Here is a 17,977-nt window from a genome sequence, read left to right on the forward strand (position 1 = left end):
TGGATAAATACGACGTTGTGGTGCCTAGCACCGCAAAATTTGCTTTCAAGTTGGACTCGACGGAATATCGGACGATGCCGTCGAATCTGCCAACGACAGTTAAGACAAAGCCATCGCGGACGATTTAAAAAGTAGATACTCCATTCCGTTGGACGTTCCCATGTTGACGGTCACGGGCCATTTTTTCCCTCGGGTTTTAAAGAACCGTTAACGAATCAACTCGAGTTCAACAATCAAGATAAAGTAGTTAAATCGACCGACACGGCCGGAGACATTCAATTTCAGACTTGACGTTGGAATACGAAGATCTGGCCCAAGCGTTGCGGCAAAAACACAAAGGCTCCGTGTATTATTTATTTGACAGAATCCATTCGTGGAAGAAACAGTCAGTCAACAAATCAGACACGTTGTGAACATCAATATAGACCACACGATGAAAAGTTTGAAAGGCGTCTTGATCATGTTTAAAGACCCGGCCATTAAAAGCCCAAGGTAATTTTACAATCCGCACATTACAAAAAGTATCTTGACGGTCGAAGTTAAACCGAATCAATTGTTTTCGCAAGGGCTATTCGAATATCAACATTAGAACGAAATTACCAAGTTCTTTGGCGATTCAGATACCAAATCGGGGCGAGCGGTCGTGAAAGACGTGATTCTAACCGGCGTTGACACGGCTAGTTATTTGAAAGACAAGTACGGTTTACTAGTATGGCTCGATTTTAAAAGTTCCGGCGATAACTCGGCACACTAGTCTGGTCAACCGTTGGGTGGAGGTGGCAACATAGCGATACAAATAGAAAGAGCTGCGGGGCAGTTAATAATGTACGTGTTTTAGTGATGGACGCGCAATTGACGGTCGAAGACGGTAATTTTAACAGTTTGGTGTATTAAATCGGGTTTAGAATAGATGAGTTGGAACATGTATAAGTCGCCTCACTGCGCTGTTTTAAAAAAAAAAAACGTATTTAGAAAGGTTGTGGGTATGTACTGACGGGAATGTTTACTTGTGTGATTTAGATAAAGAAAAACTAGAAATTAACGACGCGGTCGACTTGTATCAAAACATTTTTGACGGTGTAAACACTTTGTTTATCGTGGATGACTGTACCTTGTATCAGTTTATTAAATATTGCAAGAGATCAAAGGGAGCAACACTTGCACGCTAAGTAGGATGGCGTTCAGTGGAAGACACTTTAATCACAGCTGTTGGTTATTAACGCAGAAATTCGAAACGAAATTCGTTTATCGGTGTTTGGATGAAAACGACGTGATACCGATGAAGAGCGTGATCGGTTGAAACGGCATTTACGCGATGTCAAATTTCGCAAGCTGGTTAATGACAGAACCACCAGTCTGTTATAAACTAGTTAATTAACAAATTTTCAACTAGTTATCGCGTTAGTTAATTAACATTGTTAAATATTAAAAATTAAATATCAACAATGCTACAATTCATTCAAGTAATTATTGAGTTTGTTATTGCAATTAACTTGACGTATTACACGTTTGAGTACGTAACTGCTAGGCTAACGTTAAACCAATTCAAAAATCATGATCATAAAATGGACGACATTAACAGTATCCTCACAGACGCAAAAGTTAAAACAGCATCAGTCGAACTCAAACCCAACCGTAAAAGACAGACTCTGTTCAGTAGTCGCCTCGGGAAAATCTAAAAAACACCTGGGGGAAGAATACAGCGTCAAAGACATCGAATCTCTAACTGCTGCAGAGCAAGAAAATTTGTACGAAGTAAAGTTCGGCAAATGGATCGTTAAAACTCAAGACAACTTGATCCTAAGTCCTTATGCGCGACTTTTAGGCATCGCTACACCGATAGAATTCCTGGGCTTCAACGTAAATTTAGAACTGGAGGTCGATTTGACAAAAGATTTAAACAACGATCCTATCATTAGTCAAACGATGGGGCATTTCTTTAGGGAACTTTGTTACAAGTATGGGGTTTATTTATCGCCGCTAGTTGCAACGTTAATAAGAACAAAACATTTAGACATCAACAAGAATCAGTCTATTATAAAAGAAGATGGAAACAGACAAGGAACAAACAGCACCGACTCCAACAGTCCAGTGAAGGCACAGGTGCAAACGGTCACCAAGAGTACAAGGTAAACGCCTGGCAGAACATAACAAAAAGATGAAATTACAGCTCGCCAAAATGAAAATCGTAGAGTCAGAACCCGAGGTAAAGTCGGGAAGTAAGTTCAACTTAGAGAACCTTTACACTTAAAACAGAAACTTGATTTTGGGTGGCCTAATAGTCGGAAGAATCGCACTAGCGTTATTTTTGAAGAAGCCCGCTGCTCAAACGAAACCACCGCCACCCGTTCAAGCAACAAAACCCGCGCAAGAAGTTTTAGACACGGAATAAATTAAAAACGCTATATAATAAAACATGAGTAACGCAAAATCTATAGGTGTAAAAGGAATTGCAAAAACCATTTATCGCGGTGCAGTAGTCAGTTTCATTTCCATGGTAAAAAAACTATTGAGAATTACACCGCCCGATTTAGATTGGTTGTCGGTAGACGATGTAGCCAAAATGACTGCAGTGGCCAGCAGCGCCTTGGCCACACTAGGCCGGCTTGTGTCGCAAGGTATCATACCAGGTAGTTTCAGTTAAAATCGGTTTATTATAAATAGCAGAAGGTGCATTTCACCCAGAGGAAATTCCTCTGTTGGATCAAGATAAAGAAGAAACAAATCAAGATGATTTAGATTGGGACGATACATTTGACACAACGCAACAAGAAACTAATTTTTTAGAAGGTCAATCAACGATAGAACCCAGATATGATACATTAGAACGAGGGAAAAGAATGATAATTAATGGTAAGGCAGACGATTTCTATAAACATTTTGAACGTGATCGAACAGATCTTCCGACTGTAAAACATTATCAAAATTTTGAAAACCGCACAGATCAAGGTCTATTTTACAAAGCCGTTGATATATATGGTTATGTGTTGTTAACTGACAAAAGGAATCCTGATTTATTTGTAGAGCTTGACACAATCGCAAAAAATGCCAGAGATGCTGGTTAAACTGGGAAACAAAATGATCCAGCTGGAGATTTTATTAAATAATCTACAGGGGTTTGTGGTGCAAGGGCGGTTTGTGGTGCAAGTTTTGGTTGTGGGGTTTGGGAATCTGGGTTGGGGATTGGGGGTTGTGGGGTTTGTGTTTGGTTTGGGGGTGGGTTTAGGGGTTGGGGAAGGTACCCAGTAGGGTAGCAATGTCACTTTATTTTGAAGATTTCACCTTCTTTTTAGTCGTTTTCACCTAATTTAGCCGGGTAGGTATAGGAGAGTAAATTTGGTCTAGCACGCTGTCATTTACAATACTGAGACAGTGTGAAATATTTACGATTTCTTTTAAATTATAAGGGTAGGGCAGCAAAAACCTCTATATCTGTCTAACTAAATAGCCAAATTTCTAAAAGCCTACACGATTTGACTGTTGGACCATAGGGAAGTTGATTTCTAGAAAAATGTAGATTTTTGGAGCTTCAATTAAGTTGGAATTCATAGGGAAAACATCGGAATGAAGCAAAGGAGACAGTGTGAAAAATGTACGAATTTATTTTGAGGTTAAGGGTAAGGCTACAAAAAGACTCAAACTCAATCTGTCTAACTCACCTGCTAAATTTCTAAATACGTGCACGCTTTGAGACTTGGACTATTGAGGTATTGCTTTCTTGAAAACTTTAGAGTTTCGGAGCTTCAGTTATACTGGAATTAATAGGGGAAAACATCGGAATGCAGCAATGAGACAGGGTGAAATGTGTACGATTTCATCTATGAAGTTAAGGGTAGGGCTACAAAAACACTCCATAGCTGTCAAACTTAACAGCAAAATTTCTAAATACATGCACGATTTAAGTCTTCTGCTATTGAAGAATTGATTTCTTGAAAATTTAGATTTTTTATTTTCAGTTGTGTTGGAATTCATAGGGAAAACATTGGAATGCACAAGAAATGAGACAGGGTGAAATGTGTGCAATTTTTTAAAGTTAAGGGAGCTAGAAAAAACTCCATTATCTACCCAGCTTAATAACTAAATTTCTAAATACCCGAACGATTTTAGTCTTCAATATTGAGAAACTGATTTCGTGAAAAAATTGAGATTCTTGGAGCTTCAGTTAGGCCTATGTACGAATTAAGAGGAAAGCGTCGAAATCCAGCAAATGAAAATTTATTTCTTAAAAAATTGAGATTTTTGGAGTTTCGGTTGTGTTGGAATTCACAGGGGAAACATTGGAATGCAGAAAATTGGACAGGGTGAAATATTTTCCATTGTGTCTGAAAAGTTGAGTGTAGGGGTACAAATAGACTATACTGATGATCTGGCTGTAACTAAATCGCTAAATTTTCTAAATACCTGCACTATTTAAGCCTTCTACTATTGAAGAGCGAATTTCTTGAAAATTTCGATTTTTGAGTTTCAGTTGTGTTGGATTTCATGGGGGAAAACATCGGAATGCAGCAAATGAGACAGGGTGAAATAATTATGTACGATTTTATCTGGAAAGTTGAGGTTATGCGGGCTCAGGCTACAAAAAGACTCCATATCTTTCCAACTAAATCGTCAAATTTCTAAATACCTGCACGATTTGAGTCTTCTACTAATTAAGAATTGATTTCTTGAAAAATTGAGATTTTGGAACTTCAGTTATGTTGGAATTTATGTGGGAAAACATCGGAATGAACGTACGATAAGGCCAAATATGTACGAATTTCCACGGTTACGGGTAGGGCTACGAAAAGGCTCAATACCTCTCAAACTAAATAGCCAAATTTCTAAATAGCTGTTCCATTTGAGTCTGGGACTATTGAGAAACTGATGTCGTGAAAAAAATTTAGATTTTGGGAGCTTCAGTTATGTACAAATCCTTAGAGGAAAATGTCGAAATCAAGCAACTTGGAGACAGGGTGAAATATGTATGATTTTATGTAACGACTCGGTAGGGCTACAAAACACTCCATATCTGTCCAACTAAGTCGCCAAATTTCAAAATACCTGCACGACTTCAGCATTAGACTATATATTGAACAGCTGATTTCTAGAAAATTGAGATTTTTGGAGTTTCAGTTTTGTTGCTAGGCTTTGGTTGCAGCTGCTTTGCGTTTATTCATGGAGGTAGAATTCTACCTCCATGGTTTATTTATTGCCAAATGACCGGATGACCGAGGTCATATGTGATTAGTATGGTTCCCTGACCACAAATTTCCCAGACGTCTCCATACATAATCTTAGCGGGAGTAGTCGGAATTATAAGGACTGGTATCCAAAGCAACATAAAATTTGCTACGCGAATACGCTGCGCTTGTTTTTGTCACATGGTGTGCGGATCGTCGAGCGATGAGGGGTAAGGATTGTAGAATGAACCTCATTTTATGATTTGTGCCAATGATATACCACCAGTATATTGAACAGTATATCATTAGACGCTACAAAATACAATCAATCAAATCATCTCGGAGTAATTGCAGAATACCCCCCCACGCGAAAATTACCCCCTTGAAATCTTTGGCTACGAGTACGATGTCGAGCTGCTGTGTTGCATTTAGCCCACTACTAGTGGCACTAGTGTAGCACGGACTCTCACTCCTGATCCATCCTCAGCCACACATCCGTATACGCAATTTCATGTCGGCGTATTGAACATTTCGGCGCACCCACTTATCATCGTGGGCGCAATTTCTTCTAAACTTCTAAACTGCTGCCAAAGTTTTGGGAGAGCCCATTGGTACATGTAGTATCTTATCGTCATCAGTCAGTTTATTACATATGTCTTGACATGGAACAGCCGTTGAGACGATGAGGGGTCAAGTGATGTATTGTTCAACGATCTTATTTTAAAGATGGCGACTGATTGAGCGAGCCCATTAGATTGAATGGATAAAGGCAGAAAGACTGGAAAACACCTGAATAACGTGAGTGAAATAATTCAATAAATGGTTTTTAGAAAACGGAAAGGTCAAGAATCATGTTCGTGTGCAAAAGAAATTGCGCCCATGATGATAAGTGGGTGCGCCGAAATGTTCAATACGCCGACATGAAATTGCATATACGGATGTGTGGCTAATGATGGATCGGGAATGAGAGTCCTTGCCACACCACTGGGGCTATGTTGCATTGTGAACAAGCTGTGTGAAGTGGTGCAGTAGAAAACGGTCAAAGAAGCAAACGAGCAAAGTTGCAAACGGACGAAATGGGTCTAAGTCCAAAGTTAGTGCCGGTTTGCGGTGGCTACGCGGATACGATGTGGAAGTGGCTAAAAAAGGACGAAGCAACACAAAGTGAATGGGATGTGTAGGAAATATTGTGAGTCCAAAGTTAGTGCCATTTGGCGGCTACACGGATACGATGTGGAAGTGGCTAAAAAAGGACGAAGCAACTCAAAGTGAATGGGATGTGTAGGAAATATTGTGAGTCCAAAGTTAGTGCCATTTGGCGGCTACACAGATACGATGTGGAAGTGGCTAAAAAAGGACGAAGCAAGACAAAGTGAATGGGATGTGTAGGAAATATTCCAAGTCCAAAGTTAGTGTTCAGTATGATTTCATGGATACTAACAGTGGGAAGGAGTGACCATGGGTTGTCATGGTGTCAACAAGTTAACATTCATGCATCAGTTACACAAGTTAACAATGAAAGGGTGGCGTTGAAACTGTACATGTGCAGACGAGTTAAACGTATTGTTTGTGTTGTGTGTCTGTTTACAGAAAACAAGTGCTTTTAAGTACCTTGGTTGTGTTTACAGAGAGTAATTGTGAAATACATGGAGGGGGCTGCCAAGAGAAGACCAAAGCATTGAGGCATCCACGTGTGAAAAAATGGGGAGATTGGCGACAGAGTCAAAAGAAAAGGTCGTGCCCAGTCTGGTAATGGTAGATTAGTGGCAGGGTATCCAAAACTTTGTGGAAGTCAAGCGTGGTTTGCCTGGCTATTATGAGAAGCACTGGAGGTAGAGTCAGTAGGATTTTTTATTAGCGAGTCTTGCAAGGCTAGCAGCATAATAAGGGCGGTGTGGTTTTTGATCACTGAAGTATATATATCCCTTTTGTTGCCGCAACATTCCTTGCTGATGGAAAGAGGGGGATTAGAAAAGAAAAAGCCAGTTGAAATTAAGGAAGCGTGGGTTAAATTACCCTGTCACAACTAGCTATACATGTATTTGAAATCTGTCGTGTATCGAAGAAGCGAGATTTTTTGTTGCAAAATGAAAAAGTTTGTTAGAAAATGTAACGTTAGAGTCCAGCATGGCAGTTCAAGCACCAAAGACGAAAGCATCCAAGTTGTTAAGGGCCCCTCATCGTACCAGCGGCATCAGGATAACTGCATCGGTGAGAGATTCATGACCTACGACAGGTTGTGTAGGGAGATGTCATGGAGCTTCGACACCACTGTAGCATGGTGCCAGAACATGGGCTTAATCGCAATAGAGATGCTCTGTCCTCACTCCTGTGAACCCATGAAGATCGTGGAAGCAGGAGACAGATTGGACCACCAGAAATGGGAATGCCGCAGGCAGGTAAATGGGAAGAGGCATCGCTGAGAAAAGTCCATCTGCAACGGAAGTTGGTTTTCACAGAGCAACTTGTCACTGGAGGAGACATTGAAACTAACATATTGGTGGTGTTGCGACCTCACCCAAGGACAAATTTGGATGCAGTTGGAGAGCACACAGCTGTGGACTGAGACAGGTTTTGTTGCGAGACGTGCAAAGTAGTGATGTTGGACATGGATAAAAAACAAACCGGAGGGCCGGGGAAACATGTCCAAATTGATGAAAGCAAGATTGGGAAGCGAAAATACTACCGGGGACACCGGTAGTGGAAGGGCAGTGGGTATTCAGCGGCATGGAGGAAGACTCCAGAGAATGTTTCCTTCTCACTGTGGAGAAGCGTGATGAGGCTACTCTTCTACCATTCATACAGGACTGGATTGCCCCCCGGCACAACCATAGTATCGGATTGCTGGAAGGCATACACAAATTTGGAGAAATGTGGATAAGTACACGAAACTGTAAACCATTCCAAGGAATTTGTCAGTAAATTCGGAGGACACACTAACAAGATTGAAGGACATTGGGGACAAATGAAGGCCGGTATGCCAAGTCATGGACGGCAAAAGTGTCATTACTTTTCATTTTTAGGCAAATTTTTGTACCGGCACCAAAACAAAGGACGGGACATATTCATGTTGTTTGTATTGGACGCAGCAAGGTATACAATGTATATATATAATCCAGCAAAACAGTAGGCGATAACAATATGTAAGAAGAATGGGCAGCTTGGGTAAGTTGATCTGTGGAATTGTCCATGTAGGCTATACATACTCATTTGGGAAGAAGTTAGGTATCCATTTGTCAGTAAGAATAAATGTGTAGTTTTGCTACTTATTACCCTTGAAAGCAAAAACAAATCAAGGAATTACCCTTAACAGCAAAAGCAAATCTTTTACCCTTAAAAGCAAAAGCAAATCAAAGCCCCCTACAGCAGATAGTGCAGACATGCCACGTCTGCCGATTCGAACACGGGCAGTTCCAAATTGGGCATTTTACGGCCAATTGTGATTAGGTGAAGCTATTGGCTTATGTACAAAAATCACTGAGTGCATAACGAAACCCTGTGTGAGTAGTCAAGCGCGACATCGTAGCCGGCTACGATGTGGGAGAGGTGAGTGGCAGGGTATTCTGCAATTGTGCCACCATCTCAATCCAAAGTATCCTGCGACTAATTCTAAGATCATGCATGTTGCACATTAGTCATCACACTGCACCAAACAATGTGTGTCTACATGACAGTCTTGACAGTATAATACAGGCTAATTATAGGCCTAGGATTAGGCTTAGCCCCCTGCAAAATTAATTAGGCTAGGGCTTAGGCCAATATGGGCCCTTCCTGGATGGATATCAATCAGAGAGAAGTCCTCTACTCAGCTCTGGAGCAGATTGGCTACAGTGATCTTGTCCAGAGCTTTGCAGTGAGTATCCTTACATGTACTACATGATAATGGGAGAAAACCACAGTCCAAGGTCCCTGTTGCCTCGAAAACTTACTCTCATGGAAAAGTTTACATCCAGAACTAGGCCTACCCGGAAATTATCCAGCTAGGCCTGCTTATGATCGGATGATAAGGCCTGCTTAACAATTTGGCCAGTTGTCCGAAAGATTAATGCTAGCAAGCCTTTTTGGTGGCTGGAAGTTTGCCAAGTTCCACAAACCACGACATCAGCACAGTATTGTCTTGTGTCCTGACACAGGACATGTGCCACACACACTGAAAGTGTATCGTATCTAAAACTCTTTTCCAGGACTGCCCAGAAATCTTGCAGTTCCTTTCATATCCAAAACACACATTGGAAAATGTACAAAACTCATTTTTTGATAGTGGGATAGCTGACAAATTCCGATAGCAGAACAAATATTAGTTTGAAAAAACTTTTCACGATGATCATTTAAAAGAGCGATAGATGCAACATCATGCTGAACGCACACACGCTGCTGCGTTATAGACTTAGACTGTGTTTGGTGAAAAACAATTGTTGCCGATCTTCTTAATTTATGGCAGCGGTTCTGTGAGCAAAACTTTTTTTCTGCAAGATCTAATCATCTTCAAGTAAACTATTTCAGAGAAGTGTGAATTGAGTCACCATGAGTGAAAATGAAGCCCAGGTCCATCGATATCAGTGTTGTAGTCGAGACCATCACAAGACCAGGCACAAGACTAGACACAAGACCAGGCACAAGTAACAGAGTGAAATATGACAAAGGAATGCTTTTGTTGCAGTTCATTTGAATAGCTTGAGCCTTTAATTCAGACTAGAGGTCATGTGTTGGTCTTGTGTGGTCTTGTGAAGGTCTTAAGTGGTCTCGACTACAACACTGGTCAATATCTCAATAATATCCAATGTACATGTACATGTATGTATTGATTTTGCTTTGAAAGTGCCAATATAATGTAAAATGAAGTTAGCTCTAGTTCAGGTAGAATTTTCCAACATGTTTGGCGAAAGATGACTGAATCATGCCAGTTTGTTTCACGTCTGGTAACTCAACCCAGCCATTTTGGATATACTAAATTTTATATTAAAAAAATCCAGGTCAAGGTACATGTACCAGTCTACATTCGCTAATTTGTCTCAGCTCTTCTGCTCTTTGTCGCGTCGTGATTTAGGCTGCCATTTTACCCCATAATTTCCCTCAAAAACCAAAGCCCTGCCTTCTTTTCTTTCTGATATGAAAGGACATCATCACCACCTTATCTAGGTCAGTTGTTTCAAAAAGGTAGACTTTCTCTCCTTATTATAGGAACACCTGTTTCGCTCAATTATTTAACCATAGCAAAAAACAGGCATACTAACGTTTCACGACATTACATGTACATGTATGTATAGTCAAGTGAAAATGGTCCCCCAAAATTCCCAATTTAGCACCTTTAACACCACCTATTGCCTACTGGCTTCTTTACAAGTCAAAGGCAAACTGTTGGAGCTTGAGTGGTATTTCACGTCTGCTCATTCAAATACACATGACTTGGTCCTCCTAGGACGCACACACGAGCGGTCTATAGATCATTTTCCTGTGATGTCACCATCATGTTGGACCTACATGTATGATGTGTTGTGATGGTAATCTACCAATTCAAGATATACTAGTCAAGCTTGTAGCTTTCGCACTTGCGCTTGCACATGGTTGAAGCTGCCCATAGGACAGATCAATGTGGCCAAGGCAATCCACATGAGGTGGTATTGTTTACATTGAGTCACATGGGTGAAAAAGGTCTATATGTGGTTGGGGCACAAGACGTGCAAACCATGAAGCCATCACTGGCATGACTGGTAGCACTCTAAACATCATGCTCATTGTGATGAAATAATTTGTAATTTATTAAGCTTTATGGTCTCACTTAATTCCAGAATTGTAAGGTATATACAGTATATAAAGTTGCATAAACACATCTAGGCTATTTCCATTGTGCTAACTTACCGGTACTCTGTCATCACAGCTATTTGTTCAACAAAATTTCATACATGCACATGCCATCTTGGTGAAGTTAGATGTACATGTACATGTTTAGGGGTAGGTTTATTCACCTTATGTCTTCATTAAATTAAAATGGTAAAATTCCGAAGTACAGTGTATGTTGCCCATCCCCACTACAGAAAATCAACAGCATGTACTCTCAATCACTGTCTGCTGCATGACACCTTGACCAATTGCAGCACAGTTCCTATCTTTTCCTTGTTTTCCTGACCCCATGAAAATAAAAGTCGAGCTATCATTGGTTATTGGAATGGAAGCAAAGTGGGCCAATCATAGTGTGGCTTTCATGTATTGGTGACAGGAAAATGAGAAGGAAAGATGTCACATGTCAGGCTTCACTTTTCTTCAGCAATATGCATAAACTTGTTTAAGTCCCAACATTACGCTGTCATTTATCTGCGGGACAGATAGGCAATCAATTACTTGAAAAAACAGCTGAAAGAAAAGACAAGGCGTGTTTGTTTCTTTACTTGCGAGTATTTCACACCTGGCACCATGCCAGGCTAAAGGAAGCTTGCAACCTTTTGGTTTCAAGATTACATTTGGAATTGAGACAAGTTTATTGCACTGGAATTGCATAGACTGCTAGGTGCATTTAGAGAATATGCTTGCGAAATGTCTCCCAGTTATATACACACTCTGTACAGCATGCGACCACAAACTAGTCCACCTGGGTACCTTGTACATGCTTTAAAGCATGAAATTGGCACTGTGCATGTAGAACAAGACTAGGCGGCGATCGTTTATGAAATATGACTGACAAGGCAGGTGACAAACAGGTACAAATCATGGTCGCCATTTGCAATTAAGATAAAACTTTTGGTCGCATGTGATTATTTTTTAGGTGCAAATGCTACTAATTTGGTCGCATTGTACAGCGCTGGAACAAAGGAGAATGAGTGCTCTGGTTTATACTTGGTCAGGTACATTGTCCGGTACCAGTACTACATAGTTAAAAATTTACAAGGCATTTTGATTGCTGAGTTGAAAGGGGACTGGTGACACAGGAACCATTATAATGTGTCTGAATCAAGACAGAAATGGTGACAGAATTTGTTTAATCCTGTATTTTTGTTTACTTGTTCTAGTATCACCATGGCAACAGAGCCATCCCCTTGTAAAGATGAAAAGAATGAAGATACAGCTGCAAGATGTTTTCAACAAATCAAGCAGTGGCCAAAGATTATGGAATTACTTGGAGAGGACAAAGTACCAGCTGCACAAGTAAGTGTTTGAAGAAGGTACCCAAAAGAAATTTATTTTTGTAATGAGAGCATTTTTTACAGCAAGACAGGACACCTTTTGAATCATAGGGTAAAATTACCATGTACATGTACTGTACCTGTATTTTTTAGGTAAGCTGAAAGAAATATCACAAGTATGGACTGCCACAAACCATTGAGTCTTAAGCCACCACTTGACCTTGTTCATTTTTAGTAAAATGTCCCTAACAAATTATTTATTCCTGAGGAGAATGTGAATGTTGGTTTATTTGTGATTTCATGCTTGCTTATACAGACGGTTAATATGATTCAGCACAAGGAAGTTAATTCATTCAGTGCACACCTACTGTAAATGATTCTACTATAATTACACCTCAAAAAAGATCAAACCAAAAACAATTGACCTTGGATGGATTTTGGTCAAAGTGGATGGATGTACATGTATGAAACACTTCATGATTTTCTCTATACGGGATCAAGTACACATTGTCTTTTGGGGTCAGTCTCTAAAACCCTAAATGTCGAAACCTGTGAAACCCTTTGGGTTCTCTTCTAAATCTAGGCATCTTGAAATACATTTGCATGCATTTTGGTTTTATCACATCTTGAAATTTGTCATCACAATGTGCCACAACAATTTTTGTCATTGATCAATGTTTTTATTCTGCTTTGTTTCCCAGCTCTGCGAATCTTTTGATACATTGAGTCAGATTTTGCAGCAAACCTCAGACAGTCTTCCAGAGTATAGTTCTACTGCTTTGGACATTGTGCAGAAGATTCTCAACATTCATATCTCTCACATTTACCATGCACTGAATAGTAATAACGACAGCTCTCTCATCATGTCTGCTCTTAATCTCCTGATTGCCATGGTCACCTACAGTCAGCAAGCCGCCAGAGACGTTCTTTCTACTGTTAATTTCCAGCATGGTGTCTTTATGGCACAAGTCAACAGAATGGATTTAAAGGTACGTTCCAATCGCCTGTGGTTTTTAAACAGTACTTGTTATAAGCGCTATCTCTAAATTCATTTGCATCTGAGTCAAATCCAAGTTTTTTACATGCAACTGATTAAATTTGTATTTTAATTATGTATCCACCAAAAGGGATCCCCAGTCATGACAGGGCAGTAACAAAGTACCCTCAGTGTTAATTTCATCCCCAATACAGTGTTCAGTGGAATGCTACAGCAGGGAACACTGGTATACCTTGTTTATTTTGAACTATATTTTTTCTGTGTAAGTGTTGGCCCAGATTCTCATATCAAAGCATTTTGTAGGGTTGCCAGCACAAAGTGCAGAGTTTGAAATGGTTGTGTGCACATGTGATTGGATTGCTATACCAAACGACCGCTACAACCAATATTTCATGTGAACCCCGTCGTGTTCATTATAGGGGCGTTCCATTGAAATTATATTTTGTGTGCTATATTTACAGTACATTTGAATGGTCAAATTTTATTCTTGACGTTGTGTGTTTGTGTTTGTTTACTGCGGTTTTAGTTTTTGTAACAGAATAAGCCGGTAGAGAAAGGAAAAAACTGAGTTAATCCAACATACATGTACCTTAATTTACATTTATGAGGTACATGTAGATCAATCCCCATGTCTTGAATGTTTTAAACTCAAGTAGACAAAAGTGTTTGTAGAAGCCTTTTAAAAAGCTGAATCTGTTTTTAGTTGTAACTAAAAACTCATATATTACAAGCTGATTTTGTTATGTGGTACTGTTTATTTTCTTACAGACTGAAGATGACATACGTAACTGTTGTATTCGTCTAGCAATGGCATTCTTTGTGAGTGGAGATAATAAACTCATCAAGCAGTTTTTGACAAACAAAGGTAAATCTAGCGTGAAATTTGTGTTTTAAACTTTTTTACAACATGACTCTATCAAGAGCTTCTGACCAGTTTTTCTAAACATTTTATTGTAAAATTCCTGACAACTCATTTCTCATTCCTTCACAAAGAATAGAGGCTTTGCATGGTAGCCGTCTTGCAGGGCAGGTCTTTTGTTCCACAGAGAAACCTCCTTTGTACATACCCAGTGGAACAAAAGCACTGGCCTGCAAGATGGCAGGCATGCAAAACCTCTATAGGTACAATTGTGTGCACGCTCAATAAACAAACCGATCACAGCAATAAACCCTTGCTTTAAAGCTAGCCTGGATCCAATTGTTGCCAATACACGTGCAGTCCAATCGCCCACTCTGCAGCAGCCACGTGACCACAAAAAGATAGGTCGTGTTTTCACACATGGGAGAAACGCAAGCAAAAACAAACCCTGAGTATTTGTTGTATGTTGCGTTGTAAACAAGGTAGACAGACAACAGAACATTTGCTGCATGAAGGTACGTTTGATACAGTTATTATATTTTTTTAATGGAAAAAGATTTTTTTTTATTTAACAACATAAAATCTCAGTAAATGGATTATTTTGAGCAGGACTATGCACTATTACTCCTAACCCCCTATCTCAGGCTCTTGCGCTAGGGAACATACTGAACCCAACAAACTTCACCAGGTACACGTACTTGTCTATGTACTTGTACATGCAGGTCACTGTACCAAACCTGATAAACTCTAACAGAATGAGCCCATTGGAGTTTGAGTGATATGGTATGGATGGGTCTATGCAGTTTAGGATGACTTGCACTGAACAGTACCAAACCTGACAAATTCAAGCATAGTCCAACACTTGGTACAGCAAGCTAGACACTGCACACAATGACCCCTGTGTGTCCCAGCTCACACAAATTCCAACACCATCACCATGGGCCTTTGATACCAAGTCCAAAATAATTCAACAAGAAGTTAATTGGGTACCATTATGGAACCAAACCTGGCAAACCTGCTGTTTGAGTTTGGTGGATAAGGGGCAGTTAGTGTTAAAATGCATAGAAAGAAGGAAACTAAACACAAAAACAAGTCTGATTCATACACAGTTGGTTCTACACTCAGTGAGCATGTGTGTATTATAACTTAGAACTTTCATTTACTTGAAATTCAGATAAATCCAATGTGTATGCATTTCTTCAGATCCAAAATATCCAGAATTTACTGTAAGGAAATGCTCACATATACAGACTCAAGTACAACTTTTGGTTCAGAATGGAAAACTTCCTCCCCTCTGCCCCTGTAACAATGTGTCCAGCTGATGTACGAACAACATGTTTACTGTGGGACTACATGTAGGCAGCAGTTGTATGTTTACCAGAAAGACTTTATGATCATGACTCCCAACTCCACAAGGTCAGATGGAAATACTGGTACTCTACAGTTTTTGTAAGCAAAGTGGTTGTTACTAACTTTTTTTGTTTTTGAAGTTTAGAACTCTGCATATCAAAAGTTACTACCACATGTTATTCTTGATATTCCTTGAGTACCTTCATGCTGGATATGTTTTGCTCTTTGGAGATGGCCATTATTAGTGTTGTTGGAGATGAGTATGGAAATAAGTGTCCTGACTTTCCTGTCTTAATTAGTACCTTGTACAGTGTACATATTTGTATTACGTGTACATGTATTAGGTAGTATGGAAGAAGCTCAGAAACAAACTGAAAAGCTTATTACCCTCTGTCAGTGATAAAGCTCTACAGTAACATGTATAGCAATTATTAGAACACAGGCTACTGCCCTCTGTCAGTGATAAAGCTCTACAGTAACATGTATAGCAATTATTAGAACACAGGCTACTGCCCTCTGTCAGTGATGAAGCTCTACAGTAACATGTATAGCAATTATTAGAACACAGGCTACTGCCCTCTGTCAGTGATAAAGCTCTACAGTAACGTGTCATAGCAATTATTAGAACACAGGCTACTGCCCTCTGTCAGTGATAAAGCTCTACAGTAACGTGTATAGCAATTATTAGAACACAGGCTACTGCCCTCTGTCAGTGATAAAGCTCTACAGTAACATGCATAGCAATTATCAGAACACAGGCTACTGCCCTCTGTCAGTGATAAAGCTCTACAGTAACATGTACATGTATAGCAATTATTAGAACACAGGCTACTGCCCTCTGTCAGTGATGAAGCTCTACGGTAACATGTATAGCAAATTATTAGAACACAGGCTACTGCCCTCTGTCAGTGATGAAGCTCTACAGTAACATGTATAGCAATTATTAGAACACAGGCTACTGCCCTCTGTCAGTGATAAAGCTCTACAGTAACATGCATAGCAATTATCAGAACACAGGCTACTGCCCTCTGTCAGTGATAAAGCTCTACAGTAACGTGTATAGCAATTATTAAAACACAGGCTACTGCCCTCTGTCAGTGATGAAGCTCTACAGTAACATGCATAGTAATTATTAGAACATGGGTTACTGCCGTCTGTCGGTGATGAAGCTCTACAGTAGCATGCATAGCAATTATTAAAACACAAGCTACTGCCCTCTGTCAGTGATGAAGCTCTACAGTAACATGTATAGCAATTATTAGAACAAAGGCTACTGCCCTCTGTCAGTGATGAAGCTCTACAGTAACATGTATAGCAATTATTAGAACACAGGCTACTGCCCTCTGTCAGTGATAAAGCTCTTCAGTAACGTGTATAGCAATTATTAGAACACAGGCTACTGCCCTCTGTCAGTGATAAAGCTCTACAGTAACATGCATAGCAATTATCAGAACACAGGCTACTGCCCTCTGTCAGTGATAAAGCTCTACAGTAACATGCATAGCAATTATCAGAACACAGGCTACTGCTCTCTGTCAGTGATAAAGCTCTACAGTAACATGTATAGCAATTATTAAAAAACAGGCTACTGCCCTCTGTCAGTGATGAAGCTCTACAGTAACATGCATAGTAATTATTAGAACATGGGTTACTGCCGTCTGTCGGTGATGAAGCTCTACAGTAGCATGCATAGCAATTATTAAAACACAAGCTACTGCCCTCTGTCAGTGATGAAGCTCTACAGTAACATGTATAGCAATTATTAAAACACAAGCTACTGCCCTCTGTCAGTGATAAAGCTCTACAGTAAGGTGTATAGCAATTATTAGAACACAGGCTACTGCCGTCTATCAGTGATAAAGCTCTACAGTAGCATGCATAGCAATTATCTGAACACAAGGTACTGCCCTCTGTCAGTGATGAAGCTCTACAGTAACGTGTCATAGCAATTATTAGAACACAAGCTACTGCCCTCTGTCAGTGATAAAGCTCTACAGTAACGTGTATAGCAATTATTAGAACACAGACTACTGCCCTCTGTCAGTGATAAAGCTCTACAGTAACATGCATAGCAATTATCAGAACACAGGCTACTGCCCTCTGTCAGTGATAAAGCTCTACAGTAACATGTACATGTATAGCAATTATTAGAACACAGGCTACTGCCCTCTGTCAGTGATGAAGCTCTACGGTAACATGTATAGCAAATTATTAGAACACAGGCTACTGCCCTCTGTCAGTGATGAAGCTCTACAGTAACATGTATAGCAATTATTAGAACACAGGCTACTGCCCTCTGTCAGTGATAAAGCTCTACAGTAACATGCATAGCAATTATCAGAACACAGGCTACTGCCCTCTGTCAGTGATAAAGCTCTACAGTAACGTGTATAGCAATTATTAAAACACAGGCTACTGCCCTCTGTCAGTGATGAAGCTCTACAGTAACATGCATAGTAATTATTAGAACATGGGTTACTGCCGTCTGTCGGTG

The 17,977-nt window shown here is 39.9% G+C and overlaps 1 protein-coding gene and 1 pseudogene across 3 annotated transcripts in view; both read left to right on the forward strand.

Annotated features, from left to right (window-relative positions):
- The first annotated feature begins 5,316 nt into the window (after positions 1–5,316).
- LOC110990575 (nucleolar pre-ribosomal-associated protein 1-like) overlaps positions 5,317–17,977 on the forward strand; it is a 65,700-nt gene continuing 53,039 nt past the window's right edge. For all 3 annotated transcript variants that reach the window (XM_087134420.1, XM_087134421.1, XM_087134423.1), the window contains exons 1-4: positions 5,317–5,389; positions 12,164–12,299; positions 12,979–13,266; positions 14,043–14,139. In XM_087134420.1, the coding sequence (XP_086990546.1) occupies positions 5,361–5,389; positions 12,164–12,299; positions 12,979–13,266; positions 14,043–14,139 (550 nt within the window). In that variant the 5' untranslated portion in view covers positions 5,317–5,360. The remainder of the gene's footprint in view (positions 5,390–12,163; positions 12,300–12,978; positions 13,267–14,042; positions 14,140–17,977) is intronic.
- Positions 6,059–8,289, forward strand: LOC147799517 (uncharacterized; annotated as a pseudogene).

Source organism: Acanthaster planci, linkage group LG03, assembly GCF_054643075.1.
Source record: "Acanthaster planci isolate LZ-2023a linkage group LG03, COTS_SCS, whole genome shotgun sequence".
In the NCBI taxonomy this organism is placed as follows: domain Eukaryota; kingdom Metazoa; phylum Echinodermata; class Asteroidea; order Valvatida; family Acanthasteridae; genus Acanthaster; species Acanthaster planci.